The sequence below is a fragment of the Populus alba genome, chromosome 5, assembly GCF_005239225.2.
Source record: "Populus alba chromosome 5, ASM523922v2, whole genome shotgun sequence".
In the NCBI taxonomy this organism is placed as follows: domain Eukaryota; kingdom Viridiplantae; phylum Streptophyta; class Magnoliopsida; order Malpighiales; family Salicaceae; genus Populus; species Populus alba.
In genome coordinates this window covers 3,958,372-3,978,973 of record NC_133288.1, presented here as the reverse complement: position 1 = coordinate 3,978,973, position 20,602 = coordinate 3,958,372, and the positions used below count along the sequence as shown (strand labels likewise).

Below are 20,602 nucleotides of genomic sequence, written 5' to 3'. Positions count from 1 at the left end.
GATAAAATTCAGCAGTAAATCAAGCAGTATCTGAATCCAGAGCATGAAGACTAGCAAAGCAAAATGAGCATATGAGACACTCATAGCAAGGAACAAGAGGCATTAATATTACCAATTATTATGATGAGTTTCATAATAAAGCAAGAGCAGGAGAGGGGCGAGGGCAAAAAAGGTTCCACTAAATGAGTATCTTTAAAATAATTTTGCCCTCATCCTTAAATAATTTTGCCCAAAAATTTTTTAGCGAAAAAGGTTTGTGCTGGTCAGATGGGTGTTACTAATCTTAGGATTCAGAATTATGTAATCATGAGCCCCAATAATAAATTATGTAATCCTGAACCTCAATGATAAAAATTGCTTGTGATGGTCATTGATTAGATATTAAAACCAACATCATAATGGCGCCAGTATAAATAACCAAAAGTGGTAGACTGGTGGTGGCAGTGGAGAAAATAGCAGAGTCAGAGGCATTGTCAGCAATGGTGTGGTTAAGGAATATAAACAAATTAGCAGCAAAAATAAAGGCATGCATTACAGAGGTAAAGAAAAGCAATGCAGTAATGCCCTTGGTTCACCTCTCCACCATTACTGAGAAACTTAATTAGTAAGATTAGCGTATGACAACTCCATATTTAAGATAATTTCTATTTACAAAGAACTCGGTTAATTTGTCACTACAGAATAAAATGCAATTATAACAATTGAGGAAAAACAAACCCATAGCAACCAGCAACCATAATTGACAAAATATGATTTTCTAAAAATGCCAAATCAACCATATAGCCTCACTAAGACAAACAAAAATAACTAAATTTGAGAACATGGATAACGAAATGAATTCTATAGCATTTCTAACTCAGAAGTGAAAGGGGATAACCTGCACCAAGAACTCTAACTATGCAAGCTGATGCCTCTTGGATGGATTTAACAGTTCCCCCTTGTTTTCCTATCAAACTTCCAGCTTGTGAGGCCGGTACTAGCAGCCTTGTCGAAACCTTAGCTCCACTGCTTGGTGGAGCATGAGAAGAATCACCCTCCAAACCATCAATAATGCGTTTGTGAACCCTCAGTAAGCCATCCATAGCAGGAGGAAGAGAAGAATCAGGCTCCTCCTTGGCAGATACCATTACCTATATATAACAATGTTGTATAAGAAGCTGAGGAAAAATTATTATATGATTCAAGTCCAAGAGAGTTAAGGGAAGGGAAAGAAATTGGATGGAGCAACACAAGATAATTATTAAATAAAAGACAAAGAAGCAACTCTTTCTAAATAACATTTCAAAATATAAGGTATCCTATTATATTATATTTTATAACTACATTAGAGTTTAAACACAAGCATTGGCTATTATTGCCCTATTCTCCTCTTCTCTACGGATAATGAATCCTCAATTTTTTTTTTCAAAATTCAACAACTTACATGCACGATAAATTCATTGCCTGGTTATCTTTTTACCGTGATGTCAAATCTAATGCAGCTGTCACATAAAAATTTCATCACAACTTCCTCATGCATAACATTTAATCTTTTTTTCCACCTAAACTTCTGACCAAGAGTTAATGACTGGTTAATATTACACTTCAAACTTAGATCTGGTTCTTGAATCATGTTTTTGATGACCGAGTTATCATCATCCCAACCAAGAGAGTTTTTTTATCAAGAAAAAAACAGAAAAAAACATGGATTGACAAGTTTCGGTGAATTATTTAGTAAAGTTGGCCAACATTTTTTACTGCTTTTAATGCTTAATTCTTTTAAGTATATTACGGAAGATTTTGATTAGCACATTGGTATTAACATCTTCTGCATCCTCTTGTGCTGAATAAAACAGGTTCCTTGTGGTGTTCACAAGCTGCGGCAGAAATCAACCATGCAGTTTCTGAAGTTACCAGAAAGATTGCAGAGCTTCTTGGTACGCTGTTCGTACAATATGTCTGTATATTCATATCAACTTTTCAGCACTTTGCAATGCACAATGCTGTTCCCAGCAATCTGGATCTTTGGTTCTTCAAATTTGGGGTCCTAATGATGGTTGATTCGTTGCTTAAAAATTTGCGGACAGAACCTGCACAGATTCATTTTGTTATTGCAATAAAAGCAATTCTGTTATATCTTCTCGATTTCTTCTGATGAGGCTTTTTGTCTTCTTTTCAATTACGCATTCTTTTACAATAATGATTCATTTGAAGTTAAATGATCATATCTTAGGTTCTCTCTTCAAGATTGATATCTTAATTCCCAATTATAGCTTTAGGAAATAACAATGCTTACAAAGGGTGAGAGGATAATGAGTGACATTACCAAGAATTCTCCCTTTGAATATCATTGCAAAGGTACAGATAGATACATTGCTCGGGTATTCATAGAAACAAATGACTTCCAAGAAAAATACTGGTCAGTAGAAAAAAACCCAAAGGATTGGATGGGAAACAGTTGAATCAGATATCCAACAGCAATTACAGATCTTTCTCCAAGAATTTTAAATAATTATGTATCATTGCAAAAATTTTGTTTCAGTTTACAAATGATATAAAGAAGTTTTACAGCTTTGACTGGTGATGTGTGTTTTAATGATCGGTTCCATTTTCTTTGATGTTTTGGTGAAAATTAGAAACTCTTTCTTCTTAATAAAAGTTATATTTACAGCTAAGGAGTAATCTTAAAGCTTTCCTTTATCAATATCTTTAATAAGCTATTTTCTTTGTTATGAAGTTAAGTCGATTCATAAAATTAAGCTTGAACTATCAACCTCTCTTTCATAGACTAACTTTCTTTGTAATTGATGTTAAGTCAACTATCTACCTTCTTATATGCATTGTTGTATCAATATAGCTCAAAGCAAAGATTGACCGATGGTGTGTTCGCAAAGAAATTTAAATAGCAACCAATCCAAATTCCTAGGAAAAATACTAGACGTGTTATAGATAGTTGACCAGACTTGTAACCCGGCAGAATATCTACGCTAACACCATTAAAATATTCTGCAATGCCTGAAAATTGCTTATACATTTCAAATTATCAATTTCTTAGAGGAAAGGGAAAGCAGGAAAAGAAAAGAAAAGAAAAAACAAAAGCATGCTATAGTAGAATCAGTTGATACATGAATTCATTCATGGGAGGTTTCCATCAAACACTTTGTATCTACATATTCTTCCCACCATCCTAGTTCTACATTTTCCAGATAACCTAGTTGCACAAATAAGAGACAAAGCAAAAGAAAAACTTACAGCTCTTTCTGTCGTCCCTGGAGGACCATCAAGTATCTTGATGCGAGCTCTTGTCTCTTCGACTATCTTTTTAATAAACTCCCCTTTGCGGCCAATGATACTGCCAACTTTTTGTGCAGGAACCAACATCCGAAACACACTCTCTCCAGGCCATCCAGGCCACCTCTTCTCACTACCTCCTCCAGAGACTGTATCCTCATCTTGTCCTTGCTTTGAAGCCTCAAAATTCTCAGGCACTTGATCAATAGCATGGTCTATGTCATGGTTTACAGGCTGATCCACATCATGGTCTATAGACGGATCCGCATCATGATCTATAGAGCGATCAATGTCATGCTCTACTGCCAATCCAGGATCTGTGGCATGATCCACAGATTGACCCAAGCCATGATCAGTGGCACCATCCAAGCCATGATCAGTGGCACTATCCAAGCCATGGTCTACAGGATGACCAACACCGTGATCAGCAGAAAGGTCCACACCATGATCCATTTCATGTTCACCAAAGCCTTGATCAACTTCAGCCATGAGTACGGCACTGTAAGAAAGAAAGATAATTTATGAAATCTAACTATCCAAATTACATGGAAAAAATAAAAGCACAGAAATCCTTAAATTAACTAACTCTCAACACTCGAGACTTCAATTTCCAGTAGAAACAGAATGTTACCAAAACAATCTACTAAAATTAGCAACAATGCACACTTCAAATTAGCAACAATCTACTAAAATTACCAAAACAATCTCCTAGTTTCTTCTTCATTAATTAAAGATAAAGATTTCATAGTCAAGAATCAATGAATTCTTAAAAAAAGAAGTCAGTAAAAAACTCAATCCCAGCAACCCCTCGCCAATATACAAACATAAACAAAACAAAAACATGTCAATCCGCGGAAAGCACGCCCATATAAATATCATGCACTATATTATATTTCATACCCACCCACATTAAACAAGAAAACAGCAAACCCTAATTTCACAATCTAAAAAAATCCCTTTTTGAGAACAAAAACGAGTAAAGAATCGCTAATTAACAAAAACACATTAAAGGGTCGTAGTCAAAAACCTAAATAACTTAAAAACAAAGCAGTAAAGAAAAACCCAACAACAGTAATACAAGCACTGTCACCTATATCCCAAAAGAAGTACCGTAATAAAGCACCAAAACGACGAATTTTAGCAAGAACTTACATTAAAAGACAAGTAGAAAATCTGGGTTTTGTAAATAAGTGGGTGTTAGATAAAAGATTTGGTTGATTTTTTAGGTTTTAGGTCTTTCAAGAACGGAAAATTTTGCAGCAGATGTGGAGAGTGCGCGGCTGGGTACGAGGGTGTGAGCGTTTACAACATGAGTTTCAGTTTTAAGGAGATTTATTGGGTTTTGTTTTTGTGGCCCAGATAAGAATCTCGATTTTGCAATGTGGTCCTTGTTTTGACAGGATGACGAAAATAACCCTAGCTGGGTTGGGTTGGGTTGGGTTATGACTTATAATGGGCTAGTCCACCGGAGTACACTGTTAAAGAAAAAGTAAAGTGTAAGTACTCGGTAATTTTAGAGCGTGGAGAAATATTTATTTTATATTTTTGTTTTTCAATTAAAACAAATTCTGTATTTGAAATACTTCTCTCCTAAATTTCTTAGAGATGCATTTATTTTTTTCTCCTAAAAAAAAATTATCTTTTTGTGTGTGTGCGCGCGTGTGTGTTTGTGTTGAGAGATTAATTAAACGCAAATTGAAAGGTGAAAATTGGAAGGAATAAGCCTCAAATTCTGGTTTGCAAATGACCTGCCATTCAATTTATCCTGAAAGAAAATGCTTCAAATAAAAACTATATATACTTTGCAAGAAATGTCTTGTCCATAAGTTTCTAGATAAGATCATTTAGCAGGTTGCAAGATTGGATTAAAAAAAATAAAAAAATATATTTAGATGTTGTTAATTTTTTTTAACCTAAAAAAATTTTAAATTGTGTGGTGAATAACTCGAAAAAAAACTTAATTGATTTAGTGAGTTTAAAAGCAACTTAAATAATATATAAAAACATAATTTGAGTTAAAATAAATTTTCAAGATGATATTTTTTTATAATTGTTAAGACAATAATATATTGATTTTGATTTGGGTTAATCTAAATCAACCTACCAATTTGCATGTCGAATTATGAAATTATGATAATCCTATAGAAAGAAAATTAAAATAAATTATGAAATTCAATTTTCAATAAACTCAATATTAAATGATGAAATTTAAAAAAAATCAATTAAAAAAATAATCCAAAAAAAAGATTCGGCTCAACCTAAGTTAACTTGTCAAACTTGCATCTCTAATCATGAGATCGAGATAACCCAATAAAAAAAAATTAAAATAAATTTTAATGCTCAATTTCCAATCAATATAATATTAAAAAAAATTGAAAAACAAATCAATTAAAAAAATTACAAAAAAAAAGATTCAAGTCAACCTAGGTTAACTCGCTTAACTCATGACCCGAGTCATAAAATAAAGGATAATCTCGTAAAAAAAAAATACTGAAATAAAATATAAAACTAATTTTTCAATCAACTCAATATTAAAATATAAAATTTTTTTAAGAAAAAAAAAATTTAAAGAGAGAATAAAACTCAAGTCATATGAGTTAAATCATTAAATTTATATTACTAATAATGAGATTAAAATAATTTTATAAAAAAATAAAATTATGAAACACACTTCCAAAAAAATCTAATATTAAATGAAAAAATAATAAAAATAAAAAATAAATAAGCACTAAAAATGTTTTGTGAAGACAGTAAAATCCCCTCTCCTTTTGGGTTTCTTGTTAAGTTAATAATAGTCCTACTCCTCTGTCAATCTCCAAGATTGTATAGTTTAAAAACTAGGTTACCTGCATATAAATTTCTTCGAAACCTAAATCTTTGACAAGCTTTATCAACTACATTTCAATGGAATCTAACACCTTGACTCATGAAGAAGACTCGGACTGGTTATTGATAGGATAGTCCACCGTCAAGTTAGCTGTCTAAAGTTGTGTTGTGTAAATGCAGACAAAACTGCTGCAAACTTGAGCTTCTCTATAAAAGAAATAAAGGCAGATGATTGTTTGCCTATCAGGATTACACTCTACACTGCGAATCAGCGACTGTATCGGTTGAATATGACAAACATGTTCATATTGCAAAATATTTATCCCTCAAGAATCACTCCAGGTGAGTGCGAGTTAAATTTATCAGGAAACAGTGTTCAAATTTTGACATGAAAAATATAGATTTTGACAATCTGTAAATTTGCAAAGTAATGGGAGGAACCATCCCTTGTAGTTCACCAAGAATAGATGAAGTAAGCTGTATGCATGCTTAGAGATGATTCTGTCAGATCATCACAGCAGCTGTGAATTTTGGGTTGGTAGAAATAATTACAAGATGTTTGCAACTGAAGCATGCAGAACTTCGAACAAAAAAAATGAAGAAAAGGAATTGTTGTTGCTTTCCAAATCATTTTCAGCATTAAGATCAACTTTATACCAGCTCAGTTGATCGGCAGAGCAGTTTCCAGACACTATACCTGACAAATCCCTAGCAAAATCTAATTCAAGGGCAAGAATAGGCTTTCCGATCAACTTTATACGGCAGCCGATATGCCTGTTTAAGCATGAATGACAGATGTGATCTCAGTCATTAAGTATCCATGTATGGCATAGATGGCATTGTCAGGTAGAATTAAGATGGTCGCGTTGTGGGCGCGTCGCCTCTAGTTTCGAGTCCTTTAAGATTTATTGTTCCTACAATGCTTCTATATAGAATAGATTTTACAAGTAAATCTTGGAGGTATAAGATGCTCTAGATTTGCAGAAAGAGTACATGTCAACAAATAAACAGTATAATAGCATTTATGATCTCTACAAGTCTATAATGAGTAAAGAGATGTTGGGATATTGCCATGTGGCAGCGTCTGCAGCCATCTTGTTGAATAAGATGGATGCTATTGTCAAAGAGGGTTATTGCTGCAGCTACTGAAAGTCACAAAATAAATAAATATTAGGTGACTATTATTGTTGACAAATGAACAAAAGAAGCTATCATTGATATTTATAAAAGAGGTATAATTTTGGAGAGCAATGAGAGAGAGTGTAGAGAGCATGTGAAGAGAAAAAAAAAAAAAAAAAAAAGAGTTGTAATGGTAGCAGCCTTGCTGCTATTGCATCAGCTGCAAAGGCAGCAATGTGAGCTGGGAGTTGAGTTTAAGTGGATATGATTCTCTTTCTCCATGTATTTATTTTATATTTTTTCTCTATCTCTAATAATATAAACCTCTCCCGTAGATGCAGGCAATTTGCCGAACCACATTAAAAATTATACTAGTATGCTTGATTTTCACTAAGCAATTATCAGTACATCACCGGTCAGATTCTCCAACAAGAGAGGCATATATACAACTGCAATGTCCCATTATGCCACTGTCTCTCTACTCTCACTATATTATCCATAGTAATCCCTATGCTATTAAGCAGACAGAAAATAAAAATGTGGATACAGAACTGCAAAAAGAAAACATCGAAGTTGCTTATTCGCTATTTCTCATCATCCTTCTCTTTGGCTGCAATGGCAGCATTCATCAGACTGTCAAATTTCTCCGACTTCCCCAACACAATCTCAATCTAGAAGTCCAGGAAAAACAATCAATCAGTAGCAACAACGAGAAGGATTAAGAGAAAATGCCTTGTTAATTATCATAATGAGAGGATGATGGATCAAATTAAGATTTATAATGAAGTTAAGCATACCTGAGCCTTCTGAACCTGCCGTCCTTTGTTCTCATCTTTCATGCCTACTGTAGATGTCAGAACTTCTGGTTGGTTCCATAGAAAAGATTACAAATCAGATATCCTCAACGTGAATACAAGAAACGTGAATGTTAGAAGGAGATATTTCTTACTCTTCTCAGTAGCCAATCCATTGTTCTTCAAAATCTCAGCAATTGTAACAACAGTGGTGATTGCTGTAACAAAATGTAAAATAAATTTTAACAAGCACGATAACCACAGTACAAAAGCATTATTGTTCCTTTCATCTCTTATAAATATTTTCCTCACTCTACAGAATCGATTGTTGTTTAAAACCAAAAACAGTACTATCATGATTATGAATGCATTTTGCAGAACCATTTTCAACTGTTCATGAAAAATGTTCTACATTTGTATGGTCCTGGTAAAACAAAACTTATAGAACCATTTTGGCAATTTCTTCTTTGGTCGTGTTATAGCCATGTCTCTATGATGTTCTACATCGTACAGCAGCAATTTCTCAATACCAGCTCCTGCCTTTCTGCAGATCGTCAGTAGCTTACTGCTGGCAGAAACTCCACCAGTAAGACAAAGCTACCACTCCATAGACAAGAAAATAATAAAACAAAATTATGAGGTGTGGCTTTGTAGAACATACCCATGCCCAAGGCAGAAAGCTCAACCTCGTTATACTGCTGCATACACCTCTGAAAGAAAAGGGCAAAGCATGATCAAGATAAAAAAATCATGGACACAGATCCAGATGATGTGCAATCTGCAGAAGCACATATACGAGTCTCATCGTTATAATGATCACATCATTAGCAAACGTTAAAATTTCCTTCTAATCACATTGTAGGCACGATTTTCTTGTAAGATCAATGTACATTAATTCCACATCAAAGAAGAAAAGGGAAATAATAACACATAAATATCGTTTTAATTCATAGAAAAAATCTAGTATTTAATGGATGTCTACTATCCCATTTCAAAGAGATGTACCAGATACATAATGACCAAAAGTAATCCTAACCTACCCTTCTTTCATATAATTAAAGAGGTCTGTGACCAGGGAACAATAGCAATAATTCCTGCAGGAAAAGAAAAAAACAACTCTATATATAGCAATTATAAAACTAATTAACTTCCAAAAAGATCCCATAAAAAAACTTACGAAAAAGTACGAACTTGTAAACGTAGAAACTATCAAATGACACAAAGAAATTTCAAAATTTCTACTACCCAGAACATCATTAAAAAAAAGAAGAAGAAAAAGAAAGAGCCAGTAAGGAAAAAGTGGAACCTTAGCCAGATTGACATAAAAGAAGAGAGGTTTCTTGGTGTTAGAGACTTGAATCATGTTATTCTTTTGCTGTGCAAGCGTCGTTGTTGTATCGTTGTTCATGGTTTGATGTGTTGTTGGCGTTGGTGTTTGTCAAAGAACCATCTCAACCCAAAAGCTTAAGCTTTTAGGTGAGGTCCTAGGATATGATTTATATTATTATCTAACACACCCCCTCAAGTGAAAGCCCTTTGGGCTTGAAACTTGCACAGGCCCACATTACCTTGTGCTTAATTTTTATCAAATAAATGGGGATGGTGAGGTTCGAACTCGTGACCACTTGGTCATCAAGGCTCTGATACCATGTCAAAGAACCATCTCAACCCAAAAGCTTAAGCTTTTAGGTGAGGTCCTAGGATATGATTTATATTATTATCTAACAGTGTTGGAGTTGGTGCTACAGCTACTGTCTCCATCGTCATTGTCTTTCTTTCTTTCTTTCTTTCTTTCTCTCTAGTTTGGATCGATCACTCGCTTTTCTCTTTTGTTGTGTTCTTGCAATTAATGATATGGCTGTGATTTGTTTACAGAGAGGAAACCGTTAGAATTTGTAAATAAAGAGGCGCGAATTTTGGTTTTGTGGGCTATTCAGGATGCAAAGTGCTCACATTTGTTGGGTTTGTAGCGGCCGTTGACGTGGAAAAATAGAAATAACCGGCTACTATTGACTCAAGCTAATTGACCATGGAAAATTACTCTAGCTCTAGATTTACTGGCTGTGTTCACGGGAACAATGTAATATTAATTTTATTTTTTCATTCAAAAAAACTTAAAACATGTTTGGGGCTGTTGATGTTTTTTTTCATGGCTTACTTGTTATTATAAAAAATAACAGGGATAAATAAATATTTTTTAATCTTGATTGTATAGTAAAATGATGAGAGTATTCTTTGAAGAAAAAAAAAACAATCATGACGTCAAGAGAGGTAATTTCATATTTTTACAATATTTTTTTTATTACTATGAACAAAGTTGAGGGGTACTTTGTTATTTGTGAAAATATAAAAAATAATAAACAATTCAAATGAATAGTAAAATTATAAAAATACCCTTAAAATCAAAAAATTCAAATGAGATCAATGGGCATTTTGAGTTTTTCCACATTGATTTTTTTTTATATATAATTAGAAAATCAACTTAAAAACAAGTTTGTATTTAGCTAAACAAAACAAAAGGAAGGGCACACGTGTGGCTCGCCAATAATGTGTGTGCTGCCTCCCAACATCCAAAAACATCATTATATAATGTCATTAAAAGCATCATCATCTCCTCTTCCTATTGATGCAATGCATATCTCAATTAATAACCAAGTTTAGTGCTAGTGAGTGTTTTCTTTTCCTTTTTCTCTCCTCCCCTAAAAATTACAACTTGGCTCTTCTAGTTGTAAGGATTTCAACTTCAATTTTTTTAATTTTTAATTTTTGATCTTGACTTTTTTGTTGAAGTTTTATTTATTTCTAATTTTATTCTTTAATCCTAATTTACCAAATATTTTATTCTTCAATATGATCCTTATTTTTGGATTTCTAGTTTTTATCCTTAACCATTGTATGGAAGTTTTAATAGTTTTTAATTTTATCATTCAATTTTAAATTGATGGTATTATTTTTTTAATTTTATCCTTTAATTCTATTTTTTGTCCGATTTGGCAGGATATCCCAGGTTGGCTTAACTCTAATTGTCCAGATTATATGTTTATCATGACCGATGTTTTATTTTATTTTTTTACCTTATTTTGGCACCTAAACATTATGTTTTTCAAAAAAAAAAAATAATCCAACCCCACGTCAAAACATGATCACCAATTCTAGTTTAATCACAAAGTGCTTATGATTAATCCTTTTTCAGATTTTATTGGATAATAATTGGTATTTAATTTTAGCTATATATGCTGATTGTAGCTAGTTGGCTTGAGTTTTGAACATCGCCACTAGATGATGAGATTTCTAAAAACTCCCACCTTCTGATTCAGGACTCTTATGAGATGTTTTCTTAGATAGAATCTTGAATTGTAAATTCCACATTCATAATAACGTTAGGATACCATCTCAAAACAAAAATAAATAAATACAAAAAAAATAAAAGAGATATGTTTTATGTTATTTTTATTTTAAAATAATAAGAATTCACTATAAAACTATCATAAAAAAATCATTATATATATTTTATCTAAACCTCTCCAACTAAATACATACTTGTTTTTTTATTCAAAGACAATAATTAAAAGAAAATTTTATTTATCCTCAAGGTTCTTTTTTTTAAAAAAAAAAAATAGCAGGGATATATCATTTTCCTTATCTCTGTCAACACAAAAAAGAAAGAAGATACAGGTAAAGATTGAGCCCAAATGGTCATCATCTGTGGGTTTGCCAACTACAAGTCTACAACCCAGATGCTATTTGATTATTTTCTACATATAAAAATAGGTTTCATCGTGCAATTGTTATAGTTTTATCGTATAATAATATAAATTATATTTTAAAAATTTATTTAATACATTAAATTATTGAGTTGAAATGGTTTTTTAATATGATATCATAGCTTTGATAACCAAGCAATTACGAGTTCGAATCTCATCATTCTTATTTATTTAATAAAAATTAAACATAAAATAACGTGGATTTATACCAGTTATTTAAAATAATATAGATTATATTTTAAAATTTTATTTAATAATTTAATTTTTAAGTTAAAATAATTCTTTAACAAATCATGTTGTAACATAATTACTTCATGTCGTTGGGAAACAGTATCACTCATGGGTTTGTAATTAATAAATTGCAGATTGAGCTTGAAGCGGCCTCCCTTTTTTTTTTTTTTTAACAAATTCGATAATTCAATTGACGATCACACATGAAATAAATTGTCGGTGCTTGAGGGTGACATTTGCTCACTATTAAACGATTCCATTGTAAATCTACTGGGGACAGTCGCATCTCATGAATTATCATTTTCTCCTGTGGCACAATCAGAGAAAAAACAAGCACTCCTAGCAAAAGCTGAAGGAAGACAAGTTAAGAATGATCCTAGCAAATTGTAAAGTTTTTTCCCTTTTTTCTTATGAACAAACTAGTTTCTCTGCTAAAGATTGGTTTTTATGCTTTGACACTTTTGATTATAGTCCTTTTTAAAATTATTTTTTTATTTTAAAATATATTAAAATATTTTTTTTATATTTTTTATATCAATACATCAAAATCATTAAAAAAAATTAAAAAAAAATTAAATTTTTTTAAAATAAAACACACTATTAAACAAACAAAAAAATAAAAGTTATCACCCTTTTTAAACTAGTTGAGCTATTTGAAAATATGATTTCAGTTACTTTTTAAAATGTTTTTTCATTAAGAAATGTATTAAAATGATGCTTTTTTATTTTTTAAAAATTATTTTTTAAATCCGCGTATCAAAACGATTCAAAACATAGTTGCTTTTAAAAATGTTTTTATTAAAAAATATATTAAAATGATGCTTTTTTATTTTTAAAAAATTATTTTTTAAATCAGCGTATTAAAACAATTCAAAATATAAAAAAAATTAATTTTTCTTTTAAATATAAGTTGGCCGGCGTTTTCAAACATTCATTTACAAGGAATTAATTTGCTTTACGTCATGATGTAAACAAGCACTTTTTCATTATTTAATATGGTCTGGGAATGGGGAATTTTATAACCTACAGTGCAAGATACTTGACTCTTAAGCCTTCAGAACCTTATTTTTTATATTATTATTACTAGATCAATATTATTGCTTCGTTGACAATATTAATGAAAGAATTTCTCACCATGTAATTTTTATTGGTGACGTGTTATGCTACAAAAAGATATACATGAAATTGGAAGAAATTATTTTCAAAGTTGTTGAATGACATCGTGAAGATGACAGAACTTTATGCTAATGGACAAGTTTCAACTTAGAAAATGAAAGGAACCTGACCTTCATGAGAACTCCTCCAAGCATCCAAACGGAGAATTTAATTATTATTTTTCTGGTCCTGGTCGTCTATCAGCTATGATCATGAGTATATGATATGGTATATATCAACCATGACTAAGATTTTTTTATTATTATTATTAATATATATACATATGAATCAGTTTCCACGTATTTTAACTAATTTTACGAATCTCAAAAGTTAATAATTATATAAATCTTCAATGATCATGAAATTTATGAGACTTCAACTGGTAATCTAGTTAAATTCATATACTGATTAATTGAGTTATACCATTCGAGATTAAAATTTAATTATTTTTGTACCATATTCAGAAGCTATATATACACACACACGCACGCTATGACATGGGCAGTGCATTCATCTATTTTTCTTGAAATATACGGGTCGTACGGGGAACTACGAAGACTACTTATCATACTGTTTTCTTGATGTGTAAGCTACCTTCATGTATCAAGAAAGGCTTTCGAGTGTGCTTCCGATGTAAGACTTGTTTCTTAATTACAAAATAGCCATGCAACTATCAAGAAATTTACAAAACGAGAACCCAAGGTAAGTCTGGGTATTTAAAAAAAATACCAGTATACACAGAGGCAAGGATACATAACCCTAACTACATATTACAAGTGACATTTATTCCTTGTTTGATATTGTGTTTCAAATAGAAATTGGTTAAATTTTGAATTATTTTTGTTTAAAATTAATTTTTTTACTATTTTTAATTAGCATAAAATTGATATAATTATAAATATAGAGAGCCGAATCGAGACTAACAAGGGGAAAAAAAACCACAAGCTAATGCATCCATTTTGAATAAAGAAAATATATATACAAATGTCAATTGAAATTATTGACGAAATATCTCCTTATTCCCCCACTCGCCGTCCCCTCTCAAACAGGTAAATATTAACCATGTAAAACATACAAGTTACAATGTCACATGCATCCATGGCTAGCGCAATTAAGAAGAGAAAGCACACCAGGGCTTGTAGCCCAGCGGCGGCAGGAGTTTCCTTGTCTTTGCATTCTGGGTTCAAGTCTCAGCGTATATGTCTATTATCCCCGCGGTGCTTTAAATGTTCACTGGGTTTGCAGGATATTCAGTGAACCATAAGATTAGTCGTGGTGCGCGCAAGCTGGCTCGAACACCCATGTAAATCCAAAAAAAGAAAAAAAAAAAAGAAGAAGAGAAAAGCACGTAATTCCTGCTATATATCCTGTTAGCTGGTGAAGAAGATAAAAATGAACATGACGAGTGGACGCTGAGGGAAGTTTCTGTGTAGTGAAACAATCAACACATTGTTTTCGTGTACTAAAATACAAGGCAGATTATGTACAGATTATACGATGGATCTTTATGCCCCCGCAACATCAACATGCAACAGATGTCTAGCACATCGACAAGACAATATTCCACGAAATTTCCTGGGGAAAAAGATGCTCGTCTATCTGAACAGTGAAACAAAGTAAAATACGGTTGAAGTCATATTTTTTAAAATGTATTTTTACTATATTTTTAAATAAAAAATACTTTAAACTATAATAGTTACTCCCAAACAACTGGAATCGTGAAGAAATTATTCCATAAGGTGGCCTTTGCGTGCCTGATTGGGCTCATCTTGATGCCTATCCTCTATCAAGATATCTTAATCTTCACCAGAGACAATATTAGTGACCATGACTTTAATGGTGATTAAGATTGGACATTACGAGCATGGCCCAGCACTAACTCTCAAGTGGAAGGCCAGTCACCTTCGTCTGGTTTTATCAATTTTGTAGATGGGGAAGGAATGTCGTCTCTTGAATAATTCAGAGGTCTCAATCGACCTCGCGATCGAGCAACAGAACCAGAAGAAAAAAGGAAGAAGAAGATCCCCATGCATGCCTTAATGATGATTTTGATAGGTCACACTTCAAATCTTGTCGTTCGATACTTGACTTAAACCCAAAGCATTAATTATCATTTAACTGCACTTTTTTTCTTACAAGCACTGATCAAAGATTAAGGTAGTTTTGAGTTGATCGATCATGGTAAGAGTCAGTGAAAAGGAAGCAATACTTGCCTATGATAGCTCCTCCAGTGGCTTTAATCCCAAGAATTAATTAAGTCAATATTACTGAGCTTAATTTCTGGCTCCCGTGACTTTAAGTGAAAATGATTTCACTTAAATATTCTATTTTAATATATTTTCCATGTCTGAATTGCGTAAATAAGAGAATTTTACTTGTTTTTATTTCCATGACTTTAAGAGTAAATTATTTCAGTTAAATTTAAGATTAATTTTTACTCTTTTTTGTTCATAATAAATAACCCAATGACATGAAGTTGTTAGAGAAATCACCTGCTCTATAGTTAATCATTGAGCAGTCTTACTTTAAGACTTTTAGGTAAAGCATGATGTTCTCTGGTCCTTCTCCAGGTTGAAAGGAATGCATTAATCATTTTCTTAATTAACTTATGAATCGGTACGATTCCCTTTCCAAAACGTTTACGTGTCCTACGAAAATTGTTTTACATTCAAGCTTGTTTTACATTGGAATTATTAAAGAATAATATAAATTATTTTTTAAATTAAATAATTTCTTATATAATATTATAATTTTGATGATCAAATAATCACAAAATCAAATTTTATTTTTTTATTTATTTGATAAAAATTAAATATAAAATAATATGAATTTATGCAAATTAATTTAAAACCCAAAAAACTTTTACTTGAAAGAATGTGTTATAAAATAATATAAATTATTTACGAAGACCTCACCTAACATGTTAAATTTTTAGGTTGAAATGATTCTTTGAGAAAAGCAAGGAAATAATCAATTTTTTTAATAGGTTTTCTCAAAGTTTTTGATATAATTTTTATTTATTTAATGTTATTTTTTAATACTAAAATGATTTTTTTTAATCTATTCAATGAATACCCAACCCATATAATTTAATTTAAAATCTGACTGAACAAATAACTGGAACAGAATTTTATATATATATATATATATATATATATATATATATATATAATGTCAAAAAAAAAACACTTGGTTATTATTTTTTTACTTTCAATTTTTTTTTTCCAAGTTGCAGCGAGAGCAAGGTAAAGCACACAGATGAAAACAATCGTCCTTAACTGTCATGCACGTCTCGTAAAGTTGGTAGCTAGTTAAATATTGTGCTCCATTTAATAAGGCCAAAATACTCAACATCACCACCAATATTTTGCTGTGCTTAATTGCATTGCTAAATTTAGAAGTAATCGAGGTTGATCTTGCTCAAGCAAGGATGAAATTGGAAAATTTTAGGCATTTCTATTGTTATAACATTTCTGCTCACGCTAGTTATGTGATTCATATTTTATCACTGATTAAATATTTTTATTTCTTGTAAAAAAAATTATATATACAGGTTTTTTCAATGTATTTATATAGTTTAAAAAATTTAAGTTCAAATAAAAAATATTATGCACTTATATAATCAAATAAATTAAGAATTATGCGTGCAAATAAATAAATTAAAAGTTATTAATGATACTTGAAAATAAAACTTGAAAAATCAAGAGACAAGTATAGATTAAGATATTTAATCTTGAAATACGGGACATTTACTCGATTATGCTTGCTAAATTTATTTATTAAAGTGATTTTTTATTTAAGAAAACAATAATAGAAATACAGATACAAAAAAAAATTGATCGAATAAAATAAAAGAGAAAAAAAACATCATGCAAGTCTACACATATTAGAAATATTTTTTTTTCAAAAAATAAAGTTCATCCATACAAAAATTTAAAAAAAGTTAGAGATAAATTAAAAAAACTCTTCAAATTTAAATACATAATAATTGTCATTTAAAAAAGAGACTCTTAAGAGAGAGAGAGAGAGAGAGAGGAGGAGGTACTAATTTTAATATAAATTAAAAAAAATTGAGAAAAAAACTATATATAAAAAAATAGAATCATTAATTTTAAAATATTTAAGGAAAAAAAGAAGAAGCAAAAGTCAGGCCCTGCTTTAGCCTAGGCAGCCCACCAAGGCCATTTAGTTAGGGCTCGTGTGATTGAGTTTTTTTTTTTTTTTTTTTAGCAATTGGAGTGGATGGCATGTCGTCCACTCTATTTTTTTTTTTTTAAAAATTAGACAACATGTCACCTATTAAGACAAACAGCATATTGTTTGATTTGCTTAGATTCTATTTACTGTTTTGGCTAAGAAATTGAGGTTTAAATTTTTTTTATCCAAAACCTTATTTTTTATGAAAAAAATACTTGTAAAACACTGTAGAAACCGTGACAAACCCATATATGACCTCAAAAACCACCTAAAAAATTGAAATCAACCTAAATCCAAAAATCAACCTGAGTTCGAATATATTTTTTCATGATTTTTAAAGGTAAAAAAACACCTAATATGAGCCCCTCTCATCCAATGAAACCATTTGACATAAATATTATTTATTTTGGTGACCTAAATTGACGTCAACAACATTTTTATCTCTCTAATATCAGAATCTGTGCAACTTCTCTCTCATCTCTTAATTGGGAACTAAAGAAATAACAAAAATGAACTTTTATACCAAGATTGAATTGAAAAAATATTGAAGTACTAAAATTATATAATTTACGTGATTTTTAAAGTTCAAGAATTAGGATGTATCTTTAACGAAGCTTGTGCCATATTACTCATGCTTGACATCTTTTTTATTTTAGCCATTTTTCTTTTAATTCTATATTTTTATAAAAAATCAAAATTAATTATTCTTTAACTATAATTAAATCATCAAAAAAAACTTGAGGATTAAATTAAAAAAATATAAAATTCTACACAATCTATCTATAATAATATATAAGAGGGAAAAAAAATACCCATGTTTTTCTAGATTAATACTTAATTATACCTCTAAACCAACCGTACAAATTAGGTCAGAATTTCCTTGCGAGAATCAAAGGCATGCACCATCTTCTCCCTACATTTGGTGAGATACCCCATTTCTTAACTCCCTCCATTCTTCCCAAATTGAATCCTGCTACCTGCCATGAAATTATATATTCTGCCATTGATAGATGTGTATGTCCTCGGTGCCACCAGCATTAATGCATATTAATAATGTTTTTTATATAATTATAAATATTTTTAAAATACAAAAACAAATAGATATTTATACAAAGAATCTATCAGCAGCACAATCACTGGGCATTAAACTATACGAGCTGCAGGAGCATCTGCTTGTTTAACAGTAGTTGTAATACGTGCATGCACTGCCTCCATGCCTCCCCCAACATGTTATTTTATTTCTAAATTGCAACTGTGTAACATGCAGTGATTATTTGTTTTTTAAGGTGTTTTTTCTGTTTGAAAAAATATTAAATTTATATTTTTTAATGGTTTTAAAATGTTAATATAAAAAATAAAAAATAAATGTAAAAAATATCATTTTAATTATAAAATATATTTTTAAAGTATTTACATCACAGTAACAAAACACATAAAGCTTGTTATAAAGTACAGTTCCAAGTGGGAAAAATAGAAAGAAAAAGCATAAGGCAATTAATTTTGTTAATACAATATCATCATGTTTCTTTTTCCATTTATTATTTTGAGTTTAAATTCAAGCTAGAAATATTATAAAAATATTATTTATAAGCATAAAAACTTATGTAATATCATGTGATGGGACATAATTTTGCATATAAAATATAATTTAGAATTCCTAAATGGTCGAAAGATATTTTCAAGCTAGCTATTAAAATTAATTTTTTATTTTAAAAATTATTTAAAAACACGGGTTAACTTATATTTTTTTAAAAATTAATTATTTTTTTATATTTTGGATTGTTTTAATGTGTTGATTTTAAAAATAATTTTTTAAAAATAAAAAAAAAATTATTTTAATATAAAAAAAAATACTTAAAAAAAATAACCACAACTATACTCAAATTATATTATATACTTTCTGCACATTTCAACTAAAAAAATCGAAAAGTTCCTAGAAGTTACTTTGTAACCTTAACTGCAATGAAAAATATAACGATGAAAGAGCCCAAAAAAGAAGGGCTAGAAAAAAACCCTAAAGATAAAGGGCAAAAAATAAATTATCATCCTTGGAAGAAGAATCTCCGACAAACAGCCCTTGAGGAATATATAAATAGGTAAATTAAAGTAAAAATAAATGGAAAAAACAAAAAAAAGAAGGAACCGAAAATCTTTGAATGAGATTTGTGCTGCGGATTTTGGACTTTTTGGCGCTATGTGTCGCCACCACCACGTCGGCGCAACTTTGCCGTCATCTAACGCCGTTTGCATGACTTTTGCAGTCAACCTTGTGGACCAAAAGGAAAATGAAATGAGATTTAAGACATTTTTCAATCAAGGGCATGAATTTTGAAAATTTGAAAAGTCCATCCCCTTTCTTCTTACAAATTCCCCAGGAGGCTTGAATATGGTTCTATGTAAACTTGAATCCCTCCTTGTTATTTCTTATGATAAAAAAATTATAATATTGCATGTGAAATTTAAAATTTAGATTTATGAATAATTATATTTTCACATTAAGTTTATAAATTTATAGATATATACTTAAAATGTATGTATACATATGTTTTATAAATTATTACAAAATATTTATCAAAGAGTTGAGAAATCTAGTAATTAGTTAATATATAACTATTAAACATTAATTAACTAGTAATTATCTATTTTTTTTTATATCTTTTACAACTAATATTACTATGCCAATAACAAAACTAACTAGTTAAAACTAGAATCACATATACCAAATCTTATAATACGATGAGAGAGTTCAAATTACACGAGGTTTAAATTAAATTACACAAGCTAAGACTAGTAATAAAGTTAAAGAATCTTTATAAAAAAGATGTGGAAATTCTAATAATATTATTTACAATTAAGACGAGATTAATTTATTTACATAAAGAGGATAATTTGATTTTAAATTAATAGTGTCATGATATTTAATTTTATTCAAGAGAATATATTAATCGAAGTATATCATGCCAATAATTTGAGAAAACCTGAATTTGTTATTCAAAACAACAACATCAAAGTCCACTAATTAATTACGAACATTACCAATATTGTTTAGGGACTTATTTGTAAAAAAAGAAGACACTTATTCATTTATAGAATTAGTAAAATTAATCACGGATTTATCGAAGGCATGGATATATAGTAAGATCACATTATTATCCATCTCTCTCTCCCTCTCTCTCCCCTTCCAAATAAGATCACAGAAAATTTAACCATGCCGTCAAGTAACGTCGTCAAAACGGAAAAAACTGC

At 30.4% G+C, this 20,602-nt stretch overlaps 2 protein-coding genes across 2 annotated transcripts in view; both read right to left on the bottom strand.

Annotated features, from left to right (window-relative positions):
• The window catches only part of LOC118051484 (flowering locus K homology domain), an 8,345-nt gene extending 3,759 nt beyond the window's left edge, over positions 1-4,586 (bottom strand). The window contains 3 exon segments of the mRNA XM_073409246.1: positions 857-1,130; positions 3,232-3,769; positions 4,423-4,586. Of these exon segments, the coding sequence (XP_073265347.1) occupies positions 857-1,130; positions 3,232-3,759 (802 nt within the window). The 5' untranslated portion in view covers positions 3,760-3,769; positions 4,423-4,586.
• A 3,050-nt stretch (positions 4,587-7,636) lies between these two features.
• LOC118051510 (uncharacterized protein At2g34160) lies at positions 7,637-9,439 on the bottom strand. Its single transcript, XM_035062183.2, has 5 exons — positions 9,316-9,439; positions 8,671-8,719; positions 8,165-8,227; positions 8,013-8,077; positions 7,637-7,886 (listed from the first exon to the last, which is right to left on the bottom strand). Exons 1-5 carry the CDS (start codon positions 9,415-9,417, stop codon positions 7,800-7,802), a joined length of 366 nt encoding a protein of 121 aa, XP_034918074.1. The 5' UTR covers positions 9,418-9,439; the 3' UTR covers positions 7,637-7,799.
• Positions 9,440-20,602: the final 11,163 nt, after the last annotated feature.

What these genes read in the sequence shown, in the direction of transcription:
- LOC118051510 (XM_035062183.2), bottom strand. Translation starts at nt 9,417, where the DNA reads ATGAACAACGATACAACAACGACGCTTGCACAGCAAAAGAATAACATG. An exon ending in TTTATGTCAATCTGGCTAAG is followed by an intron (nt 8,720 to 9,315) that starts GTTCCACTTTTT and finishes CTTTTCTTTCAG; the next exon opens with AGGTGTATGCAGCAGTATAA. An exon ending in GCTTTCTGCCTTGGGCATGG is followed by an intron (nt 8,228 to 8,670) that starts GTATGTTCTACA and finishes ATTTTGTTACAG; the next exon opens with CAATCACCACTGTTGTTACA.